This window comes from Babylonia areolata, chromosome 1, assembly GCF_041734735.1.
Source record: "Babylonia areolata isolate BAREFJ2019XMU chromosome 1, ASM4173473v1, whole genome shotgun sequence".
Classification (NCBI taxonomy): Eukaryota; Metazoa; Mollusca; class Gastropoda; order Neogastropoda; family Buccinidae; genus Babylonia; species Babylonia areolata.
In genome coordinates this window covers 73,152,718-73,164,927 of record NC_134876.1, presented here as the reverse complement: position 1 = coordinate 73,164,927, position 12,210 = coordinate 73,152,718, and the positions used below count along the sequence as shown (strand labels likewise).

At 38.1% G+C, this 12,210-nt stretch overlaps 1 protein-coding gene across 3 annotated transcripts in view; it reads left to right on the top strand.

Annotated features, from left to right (window-relative positions):
• LOC143287245 (mitogen-activated protein kinase kinase kinase 2-like) overlaps positions 1-12,210 on the top strand; it is a 50,198-nt gene that overhangs the window by 29,389 nt on the left and 8,599 nt on the right. For all 3 annotated transcript variants that reach the window (XM_076595193.1, XM_076595206.1, XM_076595199.1), the window contains exons 8-15: positions 4,355-4,452; positions 4,805-4,893; positions 5,220-5,288; positions 6,534-6,719; positions 7,582-7,730; positions 9,420-9,545; positions 10,519-10,648; positions 11,991-12,165. In XM_076595193.1, the coding sequence (XP_076451308.1) occupies positions 4,355-4,452; positions 4,805-4,893; positions 5,220-5,288; positions 6,534-6,719; positions 7,582-7,730; positions 9,420-9,545; positions 10,519-10,648; positions 11,991-12,165 (1,022 nt within the window). The remainder of the gene's footprint in view (positions 1-4,354; positions 4,453-4,804; positions 4,894-5,219; positions 5,289-6,533; positions 6,720-7,581; positions 7,731-9,419; positions 9,546-10,518; positions 10,649-11,990; positions 12,166-12,210) is intronic.

The window sequence follows — 12,210 nt, the reverse complement described above, 5'->3', positions numbered from 1 at the left end:
GTTAATGTAGGACATTCTTGTGCTTTTAAAGATTTGTGTACATACAGGGCCACACCTCTCTTTTCATTGTTATTAGTAAATATATCATAATTTGGAATATTACAGTGCATTCTGAAATTGAATCTATTGTTCTGGTTTTTTGGAACTGTTTCTGTGAGTCCAGTAACATGTGGTTTTATTTCCCCTACTCTTATCTTGAGTTCCTCTATCTTATTGGAGAGGCTATCTACATTACTACATGTATATAAAAGAACACAATCACAGGAAAACTGAAAGTCTTTAAAATTATTTACAGTCTGTTTTACATTGTCAGGTTGCAGTCACTCCTCATCTGTCTGGGTCTGTTTTTCCTTCACTTTGTCCGACAATGTCTGGTCCTCAGCTTTTGTCTTTTTGACTATTTGGCCGTTTCTGATAATTAAATCCTTTTCCCCTGTGGCCATCTTTCTTTTTTTTCTGTCAGTAGATCCTTAAATTTTTGTCTTTCTATTGGTGTCATATCATTGTTTATGTACACCCTTTTCTTAGGGTCACTAATTCCCTGCTTTGTCATTGTTACTTTTTTCATGATTTCTTTTTTTCTACTGTCTGTGGTCACAGTCACTTTCAGCATTCTAGGTCTGTTCCCCCCTTGTTTTCCCAACCTGATTGGGTTTGTCAGTTCTCTTTTATCAACTGCCACTTGGCATTTTCCCATTATTTTCATGATTTCATCCATGTCATCTTCTTCCTTTCTTCTGCAGTTGTCTTGTCACTTTCTTTCAGATTGACAATCACAATATTGTTTTTTCTCTTCTCTTTTTCGTCTCTTTCTGCGAGGGCTTCTGTCAGTTTTCTATCCACAATTTCTTCTATTTTCTTCTCCTGCTGTTCTCCCCCAATTTCTTTCTCTATTGCTTCGAGTCTTTGGGAAAACATTGTTATCATTTTATCTATTTTTGTTTCCTGTCTGGTTTGTCCTTCCACTCTGTCAACTGTACATGGCTCACAGACCCATTGGAGACTTTTATTCTCCGTCAATTGTTTGAATAGGTCAGGTTTTACTTTGGCGCAAGTCTGATGGACCCACTGTTTACAATTATAACATTCCACAGACGGAGTTGCCTCATCACGGTCCACGCATGGATCGTCACAAATCAAGCATTGCCATGGAGTTAATTGAGAGAGATATGCTTTGTTTTCCTTTTGTACCTGAGCCACTCGCGCTTGATGAGCCCCCCTTGCCTCCATGCTGACTCTGTGGTTTCATGATCACACAGTTCACAATTCTAGACAAACAGATACTTATAAAATGATATAAATAAATATATATATAAAACACAGGAATCTGTTTGGAAGGAGTGCAAACTCAAAACGAAGTGAAAATCAAGTAAAGTGTTATTTTTAAAATCCGTGAGTGATCTATGAGTATTCTGTGATAGAAGTTAGTTTTATAACAAAAACTCCCATAGATGATCTGGTGTTCCACAAATTGTATTTTTTGCACAACTATCCACTATCACAACTTTGTTTTCAACAATTTTGGAAGATCAGTTGTCCTGTAATTTGATCAAATTCATAATAATATTTAAACTTTGACGGAGCGATCACAAGAACACGTCTGCTAGTTCAAGGGACGTCACTTTGATCAGTGGGGTTATATGTCACTCTGCATTGACAGTAGTTCCCGGCAAACATTTGGACAAGCTATGAAACACTGAATGTGGAGTATAATTTGTAATGGCAGGTCAGGCTCATAAAAAAAAAAAGTTTGTGTGTCTTAGTGTGTTTGTGTGTGTGAAATATTCATATCACTTAAACATAAAAATTAGTTTGATTTATATGGGGTGATGAACTCTTAAGATTTGATTTTTTTTCTTCTGATTTCAGGTACTGTAAAAAAAAAAAAAAAAGAAAAAAAAAAGATGTTTTAGTTGAATTTGGTCTTAAGGAAGTATCACTGTGTTTAGACAAATCCACATACACTACATCACATCAGCAAAGCAGATGCCTGACCAGCAGTGTAACCAAACGTGCTTAGAACTTAGGGGAAAAAAGGCATAAAAAATGATTAAATAGAGGAATAAACGAATAATTAATTTATTAGTTTGATTCGTATATTGATAAATAAAAATAATAGATGAGATAAAAACACCAAAAAAAAAGAATCAGTCTAAAAAAACTGTTTTTAAACAAAAATAAATAAATAAAATACAGTATTGATTGTTTAGAGTTTTCAGCTGCAGGAATGATCAGTGTTATAATATCTGGATGTTGTTGATACTAGTGATTGATACAAGTGAGCCTAAGCAAAAGGCATTGGAGTTAAACAGATTAGAAATGGGAAAGATCCTCCTGTTAGCTCTATTGATCCGGAAAGGGGACTTTAAACACCTGACTGCACACCTGGTGATAAGCAGCTTTCTAGGTGTTCCTTGCTTTGTGTTGCTGGAAGACAGGACCCCCTCCCTCCTTGTGAATGTCAACAAGAGAAAAAGCTGCTATTCAGGGCGAGCAGCTTGTACTGTTGTAGGGGCTGTAGTACCGTACGACTGAAAGGTCACTGGATTACTCAGTGTAAACATGGTATAGTTGGAGAGCAGGGTGATTTTTTTTTTAAGTTGGGGGAACTTGTTTGTTATAAATATATTACAATTATTAATTGGCTGCTCCAGTGCCCTTGACAGTGTGCTATACTTGTGTTACATTGATGTACTTTCATAGTTAATCAACCATAAAAAAGAAACTCTTAGAAGTAACAAGCTTGCCAGGATACAAGTGATGGTATTTCCAGATCAGGTGTATCATTTGTCAGAGCATGTTTAATCCAAGCAAGAAATGATGGGGCTGCTTTAACCCTTTCGCTGCCAGGAAAATAAGATTTAAGTGAAATCTATTTGCCAGGGGTTTTTTTTCACAAAAATTGGACATATATTTTCAAAAAATTCTGTGCTCTTTGTTGTTGGAGAAAGACCCATAAAAGTATATATTTTCTGAAAGGTAAATGAATAAAGAATACAAAACACATGATGTTTTCCCATTTTATATATTTTCAGTGACATGCTGTTGTTTTGAAATCAGTGTTTTATTTTTTGTCACATTTTCAACTTGTTCATTACAAACATTAGGTAATTTGCACTGAAATATCATATTTTCTGGACAAGTGGATAATACCTGCACACATAAATTATACTGGAAAAACTACAATAAAAAAATATTAAAAAAATTGAAAAAGAGACAGATAGTGAGATACACAATGCATTGTGACTTCTCCAAGTGATAATATGGATGTGGGGCCACACCCACTTGGTCTCCACCTCTCTTCACCCCTCTCACATGGTCACTTCATCCAGTTCTCACCAGAACATGTTGGCTTATTGCCAAGAAAATCGCTCGTACTGTGTCCTGCTAATAATTTGGTCACTTTCTGTCACCTGCTATAGCTGTACAGTCAGCATCACTCATTGACAGTCGTATCTTGGCCAGTCTGTTTATTGTTCCTTTATTTTTATCAAATGGTCCTATAGAAGTTCATCACTGTCTTCTCCTTCAAAGTTACGCTTCAATTCTTTCTGAGCATCAGCTAAAGAAAGCAATCTTGGTTGATTTTTGGCAACACGATCTCATGTCTTGAGCATGTCGTCCGACATTTTGTTGAGCAAGCAAGGAGAGGAGCCAGGCAAACACTGCGGCAGTAACCCAACCAAAACATTCAAATAAAGGACTACCTCATGACGTAGATAGGGTTTCTAGCTATGAATAGAATCTAGAAAGATTCCCCAAGCTAAAGCTACCAGTATTTTTGTCAACGAACTGAATGCAAACCAGGGAAAAGTCAGAATATTTTGATGACGAGTTATCTCGTCATCGTGGCAGCAAAGCGTACATGCTTGTCATATAGGCAGCCTAAGGGTTAAAGAAAGGGAGGGAACAATCAGTGACCATGCTCATAAGTTGTTTTCTTGGATGATTAACTGTATTCCCTTGGTACTTTTGCATGCACACATTCATATGTATGCATATGTACACAAACATGCACATGCACATACACATACACACACGCACACACACACAGTTAATACAATTACACAGTAGTTAGAAGGCATTACAGGCACACACCTGTGCATATGTGTGCATACACATGCACATGTGATCAAATTAACTAAAAATACACCTCATTGATCACATCAAAGCAGCGTCAGACATGAGCTTGTGACAAAAAGTGCTCGCAGCAGTGTCATCCTATGATGTGTGGGCCTTCATAGAGCCTTATAGCTTCTTTTGAAGACCAGACATGTTTTGATGCAAAAAAACAACAAAATCATGCAGAATTTATTGAATGACTTAGAAAAGTTGTCATTTGTATTGTGTTCAGGATTTCCATATCCATCACCACAACGGTTCAAAATCAGACAGCATCTCATCCCTTGATCGACAGTCTGAAGACAGCAGTTACAACAGTACCAGTGGCTAGTAAGTATGTTCTGGATCTTGGTTTGATTTCCCTGTTTGTGAAAGAGGGTTGGGAGAAAGAAATGTCTGTGTGCTTGCGAGTATGCGACATTCAACAGTAGCTTTTCTTAGCTCTCTGTAAAGGTTGGTGATTAAGGAAATGCAACTGACAAATGTGTCACAAAAAAGATCAGATAATGAGTTTTCCTTGTAAGTGTCTGTGTATCAGTGATAAATTTCTTCTGAAACTTGAGTTTTATTACTATGTTATATTTCTCAGCGACAGTATAGATCGGGAGACAGACAAAAGTTTCCTGAATTTTTGATTGCTTGATTTCCATGATCATTATTGAGATGTGACGTGTGTGTGCAGCAGTGGGGATACGTATCCATTTAGAAGAAGAGATCATCGAAGGGGCACTCTTTCTGATAGTGCCAAGGAGGACTACAACAGAGAAAATTGTGAGTAACTATACCACTTCTTCCACAGCACATCTCTCTCTCTCTCTCTCTCTCTCCCCCCCTCCCCCCTCTCTCCCTCCCTTTCCCTCTCTCAGGTGAGAGAATAAAGACGTGATCACACAGGAAACCTTGAATATTTTTTATGTGATGTGGTGTGGTGGCAGGTTTAAAATGCTTATGTGGGTGTTTTTTTTGTTTTGTTTTTTTTGCATGGTTTGATTTTACAAATTAGTAGACAAAGATATATCTCAGTTGTGAAAATTGGATACAGTCTGAAGCTGACCTGTTATAGCAGTTTGTGTATAAACACTGTTTGATTGTTCCAGCCAAAAAGCATTTTACATTCCCACGAGGGTTTGAACCCACATGCGAGCCTCCAACAGTTGATGGAAATGGTGAGTGTTTGTAACTAAAAGTGCAGTGCAGAGATACTTTCAGTGCTGCATGTGTGTGTATTTATGTATGCGCTCACACGTGCATGTATGTGCACGCTGTCTTTGTGATTTAAGTAAATTAAATTTACATGTACATACCAGTAGAGTGGTGGCATAGTGGTAACGCATCCATATATGTAGGAAGCGAGAGAATCTGAGCACATGGGATTGAACCCCAGCTCGCCAGTGTTTTCTCCCATCCACAAGACCTTCAGTCATTTGGATGAGATGATAAATTTCCTTTCCGTGTGTAGCATGCACTTTGTGCTTGTAAAAGAACCCTGGGCAACTAAAAGGTTGTCCCTGGTAATATTCTGTAGAAAAATCCACTTTGATAAGTAAACAAATAAACTTGCAGGCAGGGAAACAAAAAGTTGGCGCTGCACTGTAGTGACACGCTCTCCCTGAGGAGAGCAACTGGAATTTCACATAGAGATATCTGTTCTTACCATACCATACCATACCATACCTTACCATACCTTACCATGCACACCATACCTATTAATGTTTGATTTTAGGGGTAACCTTTTTCATATATTCATTGATTCTCCTATCCCTTAAAATTTTCACAAATGAATTTTCATTGTAGATTTGCGGACATGGAACATGATTTGACTTTTTTTTAACCTCTAGAATAAAATATAACTCTTTCTTATCACAATGTCTTCAATATCTTCATGATTACTCTCCTTGTTAGTTAGGAAAGCTGTCATGTCTAACTACTTCATGTAATGTTCCCAGGGCATCAGTCCTTTCTTTGTTAGTTAGGAAAGCTGTCATGTCGAACTACTCATGTAATGTTCCCAGGGCATCAGTCCTTTCCTTGTTAGTTTGGAAAGCTGTCATGTCTAACTACTCCTGTAATGTTCCCAGGGCATCAGTCCTTTCCTTGTTAGTTTGGAAAGCTGTAATGTCTAACTACTTCATGTAATGTTCCCAGGGCATCAGTCCTTTCCTTGTTAGTTTGGAAAGCTGTCATGTCTAACAACTCCATGTAATGTTCCCAGGGCATCAGTCCTTTCCTTGTTAGTTAGGAAAGCGGTGATGTCTAACTACTCCTGTAATGTTCCCAGGGCATCAGTCCTTTCCTTGTTAGTTTGGAAAGCTGTAATGTCTAACTTCTTCGTGTAATGTTCCCAGGCCATCAGTCCTTTACTTGTTAGTTAGGAAAGCGGTGATGTCTAACTACTCATGTAATGTTCCCAGGGCATCAGACCTTCCCTCGATCCACTGGGCGGCGGCTGGAGGCGGAGCACATGCCTGTGCACAGTCTGTTGTCGCGGGGCAGTGAGGGTTCACTGAGCTCATGCAGCACCAGCAGCGGCCACCCCACTGACCCAGACATGGACTCCCCAGGGGGGCTGTCCCGCCACTCAGCCCTCTTCTCCAAATGTTAGTGTCATACTCAGTTGCCTGAGTTTGCCTGCATGTGTGTTTGTGGTGCATGATTTTTTATTTATTTTATTTTATTTTATTTTTTGTGGGCCTTAATTCTTTCAAACTGTTAGTTTCAGCCACTGAAAGTTGTAGTGTTGGACTGCATTTTTGGCTCTCCTTTTATAAGGAATTTGTACTGTTGGATTGCAGTTTTGGCGCTACTTTTATAAGGAATTTGTACTGTTGGATTGCAGTTTTGGCGCTACTTTTATAAGGAATTTGTACTGTTGGATTGCAGTTTTGGCGCTACTTTTATAGGAAGTTGTAGTGTTGGATTGCATTTTTGGCTTTCCTTTTATAAAACTTGACCATCAGTAATAACATGAATTAAAACCGTAGTCTTCCATAAAAATTAAATCAGGAATAAAGTGCTAGCAAAACTTACATTGTTGATTGAGTGACAGAAAATAAACACACACATTACAGATATGTTTTGTGTCCTTGTGTTTGCAGCAGAGGTTTGGTTTGGGTGGGGGAGGGATGTGGTTGGGGGGGGTGGGGGGGGGGGGGAGAAAAATATACACCAGTTTTTAAGAAACAAAAAAGTGTAGATGAGCATTGACATTTGAGATGTGTGAAAGATAGATGAGAAATAGCACAGTAGGTGTATGAAGAAAGATTAGAATCATTAAAGATAGATGAGAAATAACACAGCAGATGTTTGAAAAATATAATTAGAAACTTCAAAGGTTGATAAAAGTTGACACAGCAGATGTATAAACAAAGAACAAAAAAGAACAGAACTGCTAAAGAGACATCTTCTTGTACTGTAGCTGTGCCTGTATGGAAGCTTCACAGGCATGTTGTGGTTTTCCAGCTCCCAGAGCCCCCACTCACTGGAAGAAGGGGCGTGTGCTGGGTACAGGGGCGTTTGGCATGGTGTATCAGTGTTACGACCAGGACACCGGCATGGAGCTGGCTGTGAAACAGGTGCTGCTTGGGGCAATGAACGCCGAAGTCTCCAAGGTGAGCCTTCTAGGACTGAGTAGTTGGCAAACTGACTTACACATGATCATGTGGTTGAGTGTAGAGAAAATTTCGCAGTTTTGCATTTCTGAATGATGTTTGAGGGTGGTGGTTTTTTGGTGAAAATAAATCACTCCAGTTCTGTTTAACATGGCATATTTTTCAGTTCTTTTCATATTTTTGTGAAGGTAACTTGTTAGCTTTATCAAAATATCAGTATCAGTAGCTCAAGGAGGCGTCACTGCATTTGGACAAATCCATATATGTTACACCACATCTGCCAAGCAGAAGAGTTTGCAAGACCATTGCCTGGTTGAACAAAAACGAAATACCTTTTCTCTTGTCAGGGCAAGTCATGAACAGTTGATGTTCAATGGTCAGTGTTTGAAACATGGATGTCATCTTTTCATTTCTACCTTTTAAAAAAAAATGTCATTAACCCTTTCGCTGCCAGGAAAATAAGATTTAAGTGAAATCTATTTTTTTGCCAGTGTTTTTCCCCCCCAAACGGGTATAAATTTTCAGAAAATTCTGTGCTCTTTGTGCTTGGATAAAGACCCATAAAAGTATATGTTTTCTGAAAGGTAAATGAATAAAGAATACAAAACACATGATGTTTTCCCATTTTATATATTTTTAGACATGCTGTTGTTTTGAAATAAGTGTTTTGTTTTTTGTCACATTTTCAACTTGTTCAGTACAAACATTTGCACTAAAATATTATATTTTCAGGACAAATAGATATCTGCACACACAAAATCATACCAGAACAACCACAATAAAAAAAATTAAAAAAATTAAAAAGAGATAGATATGCAATGCATTGTGACTTCTCCAAGTGATAGTATGGATGTGAGGCCACGCCCCCTCAGTCTCCAGACCCCTCCTCTTCACCCCTCTCACATGATCACTTTATCCAGTTCTCATCAGACCGTATTGGCTGAGTGCCAAGAAAATCGCTCACACTGTGTCCTGCTAACAATTCGGTTACTTTGTCATCTGTTAAAGCTGTACAGCTGGCATCACTCACTGATAGTCGTATCTTGGCCACTCTCTTGATTGCTCCCTTTATTTTCTATCAAATCATCCAATAAATGTTCATCACTGTCTTCTCCTTCAAATTTACGATTCAAATCTTTCTGAGCATCAGCTAAAGAAAGCAGTCTTGGTTGATTTAGTTCGCCATGATCGCATGTCTTGAGCACGGCGTCAGTCCGACATTTTGTTGAGCGAGCAAGGAAAGGAGCCAGGCAAAACACTGCGATGGTAAGCCAACCAAAACGTTCAAGTAAAGGACTGCCTCATGATGTAGATGGTGTTTCTAGCTATGAATAGAATCTAGAAAGATTCCCCAAGCTAAAGCGACCAATATTTTTGTCAACGAACTGAATGCAAACCAGGGAAAAGTCAGAATATTTCTATGACGAGTTATCTCGTCATTGTGGCAGCGAAGCATACATGCTTGCGATGACAAAATATCTCGTCATATAGGCAGCCTAGGGGTTAATATATAGGTGAAAATAATTATGCTTGTAGTATATTCTGTTTCTACCATATGATACTTTATTGTGGGTGGGTTTTTTGTGGGGGTTTTTTTCAGGAGGTGAAAATAATTATGCTTGTAGTATATTCTGTTTCTACCATATGATACTTTATTGTGGGTGGGTTTTTTGTGGGTTTTTTTTTCAGGAGGTTCGTGCTTTGGAGAATGAGGTTCAACTGCTCAGAAACTTTCAGCATGAGCGCATCGTCCAGTATTATGGTTGTCAAGAAGACAACAGTGTTCTTTCCATTTTCATTGAGTTTATGCCAGGGGTAAGTATATCCAGCACCCTTCTAAGCACTGAATACAGCAGAAGCAAAAGTAAAATATTAGACACCAAGAACAGGACAAAGAAAATGTCAAATACTAAATAGTTGTAATAGTCATGACATCAGAGTAATACTTCTAATGCAAGCAGAACATTTTTGAATGATAAGAATGAGCTAATGACTGCTCAGCAGATTCAGATCAGTAAACTGTCATTCAGTGTGAATGCATATTATTTTCTCTCTTCTCCTCTCTTTCCCTTACTTTGTGTATGTGTGTGTATTTACATACATAATTGATAATATGTATGTGTGTTCAGAATATTTAGGTAATTTAAAAACCTGTAATTCAAAAGTTTTTCTTGGGGTACATTTAACTGCAGGACATGGTGTATCTATTCTGGGTATATTTATCAGTGTGAACATGGGTCATGCTCAGAGATGCCAACTGTTACGATTTCACCATATTTTGTTGCGCTCAGTCGCAGTTTGTTCCGATGTTACGCCAACATCAAAATTGTTCTGACAATTTCATTTTCAACTACATAGCATGGTCACATGCTTTCCTGTTGTAACATTACCCAGATGCTCTAGACCTACCAATCTTAAGGCCAGGGCAGTCACTACTAACCTTGGTCTCACGTGATGATGCTCAGCTAATTGCGTGCGCGTTTACATTTGAACAGCATTGAGTGGACCAGTCATCTTAACTGTTTGCCCAAACAAGAGAGAATATGGCTAAATCAAGTGTTTGTATGCCTTGTAGATAAAATGTATGTTTGCTGATGTGGCTCAGAGTCCGTGTGTTCCTGCCAAATTCAGAATGTTTCTACCAAATTTCCTGATTGTTCCTACAGACACTTGACAGGGGTTTGCATCTCAGCATACTGTTGAGAAAAGCACTATATTCATAGGCAACTAATAACAAAATCTAGTCATGTTTACCTCTTATTTCATTTTCATCACCACTCTATTCCAGGGTTCAGTTCTGGATCAGCTGAAGCAATATGGTCCATTGACTGAGACTGTTGCACGCAAATATATTCGGCAGGTGCTAGAAGGCCTAGCTTTTCTGCACAAAAACGTTATTGTCCATCGTGATATCAAAGGTGAGTTGGAAGCCATCACACAGAAGCTGCCTTAGGAGCTCCTGTGTTTTCATGCGTCTTTGATCTTGCACATTGACAGAAAGCATTTTATGGACATATATCTTTATGTCATTAAATTGTCAGCCTTTCACTCCTTACAGCATATATATACCCACAGTTTAGGGATAACTGCATTTTCAGCAGTCCTGCTGGTCATGCAAAAACGATTACTTTCATGCAAATGATGACGGCCTTGTGCATTTAACTGTTATCTCTGCAAATTTTGGCTTGATTTTGATGGGTTTTTTTTGTGTGTGTGTATGTGTGTGTGTTTAGTTACTAAAGTGAAAAGTCATTGAGCATGTCATTATAGTTCCCAGGACATAGAGTACAGAAGAGATGGCTAGGATTTTGTTTGATTTGCTGCACAACACAAAAATAGCAAGTACGAAAATGTGATATTAAGTAAACTAATGTTGTTGATCAACTGAATCTGGTTATCCTGATGATTGCGTTGTGCAAAGTACATTTGACAGGCGGGGGGAGGTCATGTTGGAAGTGAGGGCTGAACAAAACCCAATATTTTATCTTGAAATTTTCATTGGGGGTTTTCATTTACCATGAAACCCTCCCTTCAAGCTGACATATTGTTTACAGTGAACTTTTGTGTTGTAATAATGTATTATTATGTCAATTGGTGTGTGGGTAAGATGATGTATGGGTATATATTGTAATTATTTCAAGAAAAACATGACAGTGTATAAAAACAACACAGTAGCACTTGGTTGTTGTGTCTAATACCTTTGCAGTTATTTTGGCACCATTTCCACCCATAAAGTACATAGACTTTAAATTATGTCTCTCTCTTTTGAATACATATTTTGTGCATTTTTTCTTTAAAAAAAAAAAAAATCTCCATTATCTTCCCCTGATTGGGAGTTATCTCATCCTATCAAGATTGAACATATGATTATATTCTCCATTCATTTTCTTTCAAGAAAACATACTTTTACTATTTTTTAGCATTATTATAATTTTTGCGCTCAGGTGATTTAAAAAAAAAATATATATACTTTTTTGTTGCTGTTGCAAAAATGTCAGATAGTTTTGGGAGTCAAAGAGTTCATTAGTTCAGGAAACAGGTTTCAACTGAAAATGAACTTTTTCTCATAAAAAGTAATTATTTCAAAGGGTGAACCATGTCACTCTTTCCTTTAATCAAATTTTTGTGTGTATATTTATTGTAATTGTCAGTCATTGTTGTGCAATTTTTGTCAAACAAGAGTGAAGAAGAATTTATTTTTTTGGTTGAAAATTGTATTTACAATGAAAACTGAATGAGTGCATTTGTGTAACATTGCAGCTGCTAATGTGTTGAGAGATACTCAAGGAAACGTGAAGCTGGGTGACTTTGGAGCATCCAGACGCTTGCAGGTGATAGCCAGTGCGACGGGTCTCAAGTCTGTGGTAGGCACACCCCACTGGATGGCACCAGAGGTCATCAATGGAGATGGCTATGGCCGCAAGGCTGATGTCTGGTAGGTTGCAATGTTTGCCTCTGGTTCTGCATGTTGCTTCTGTCT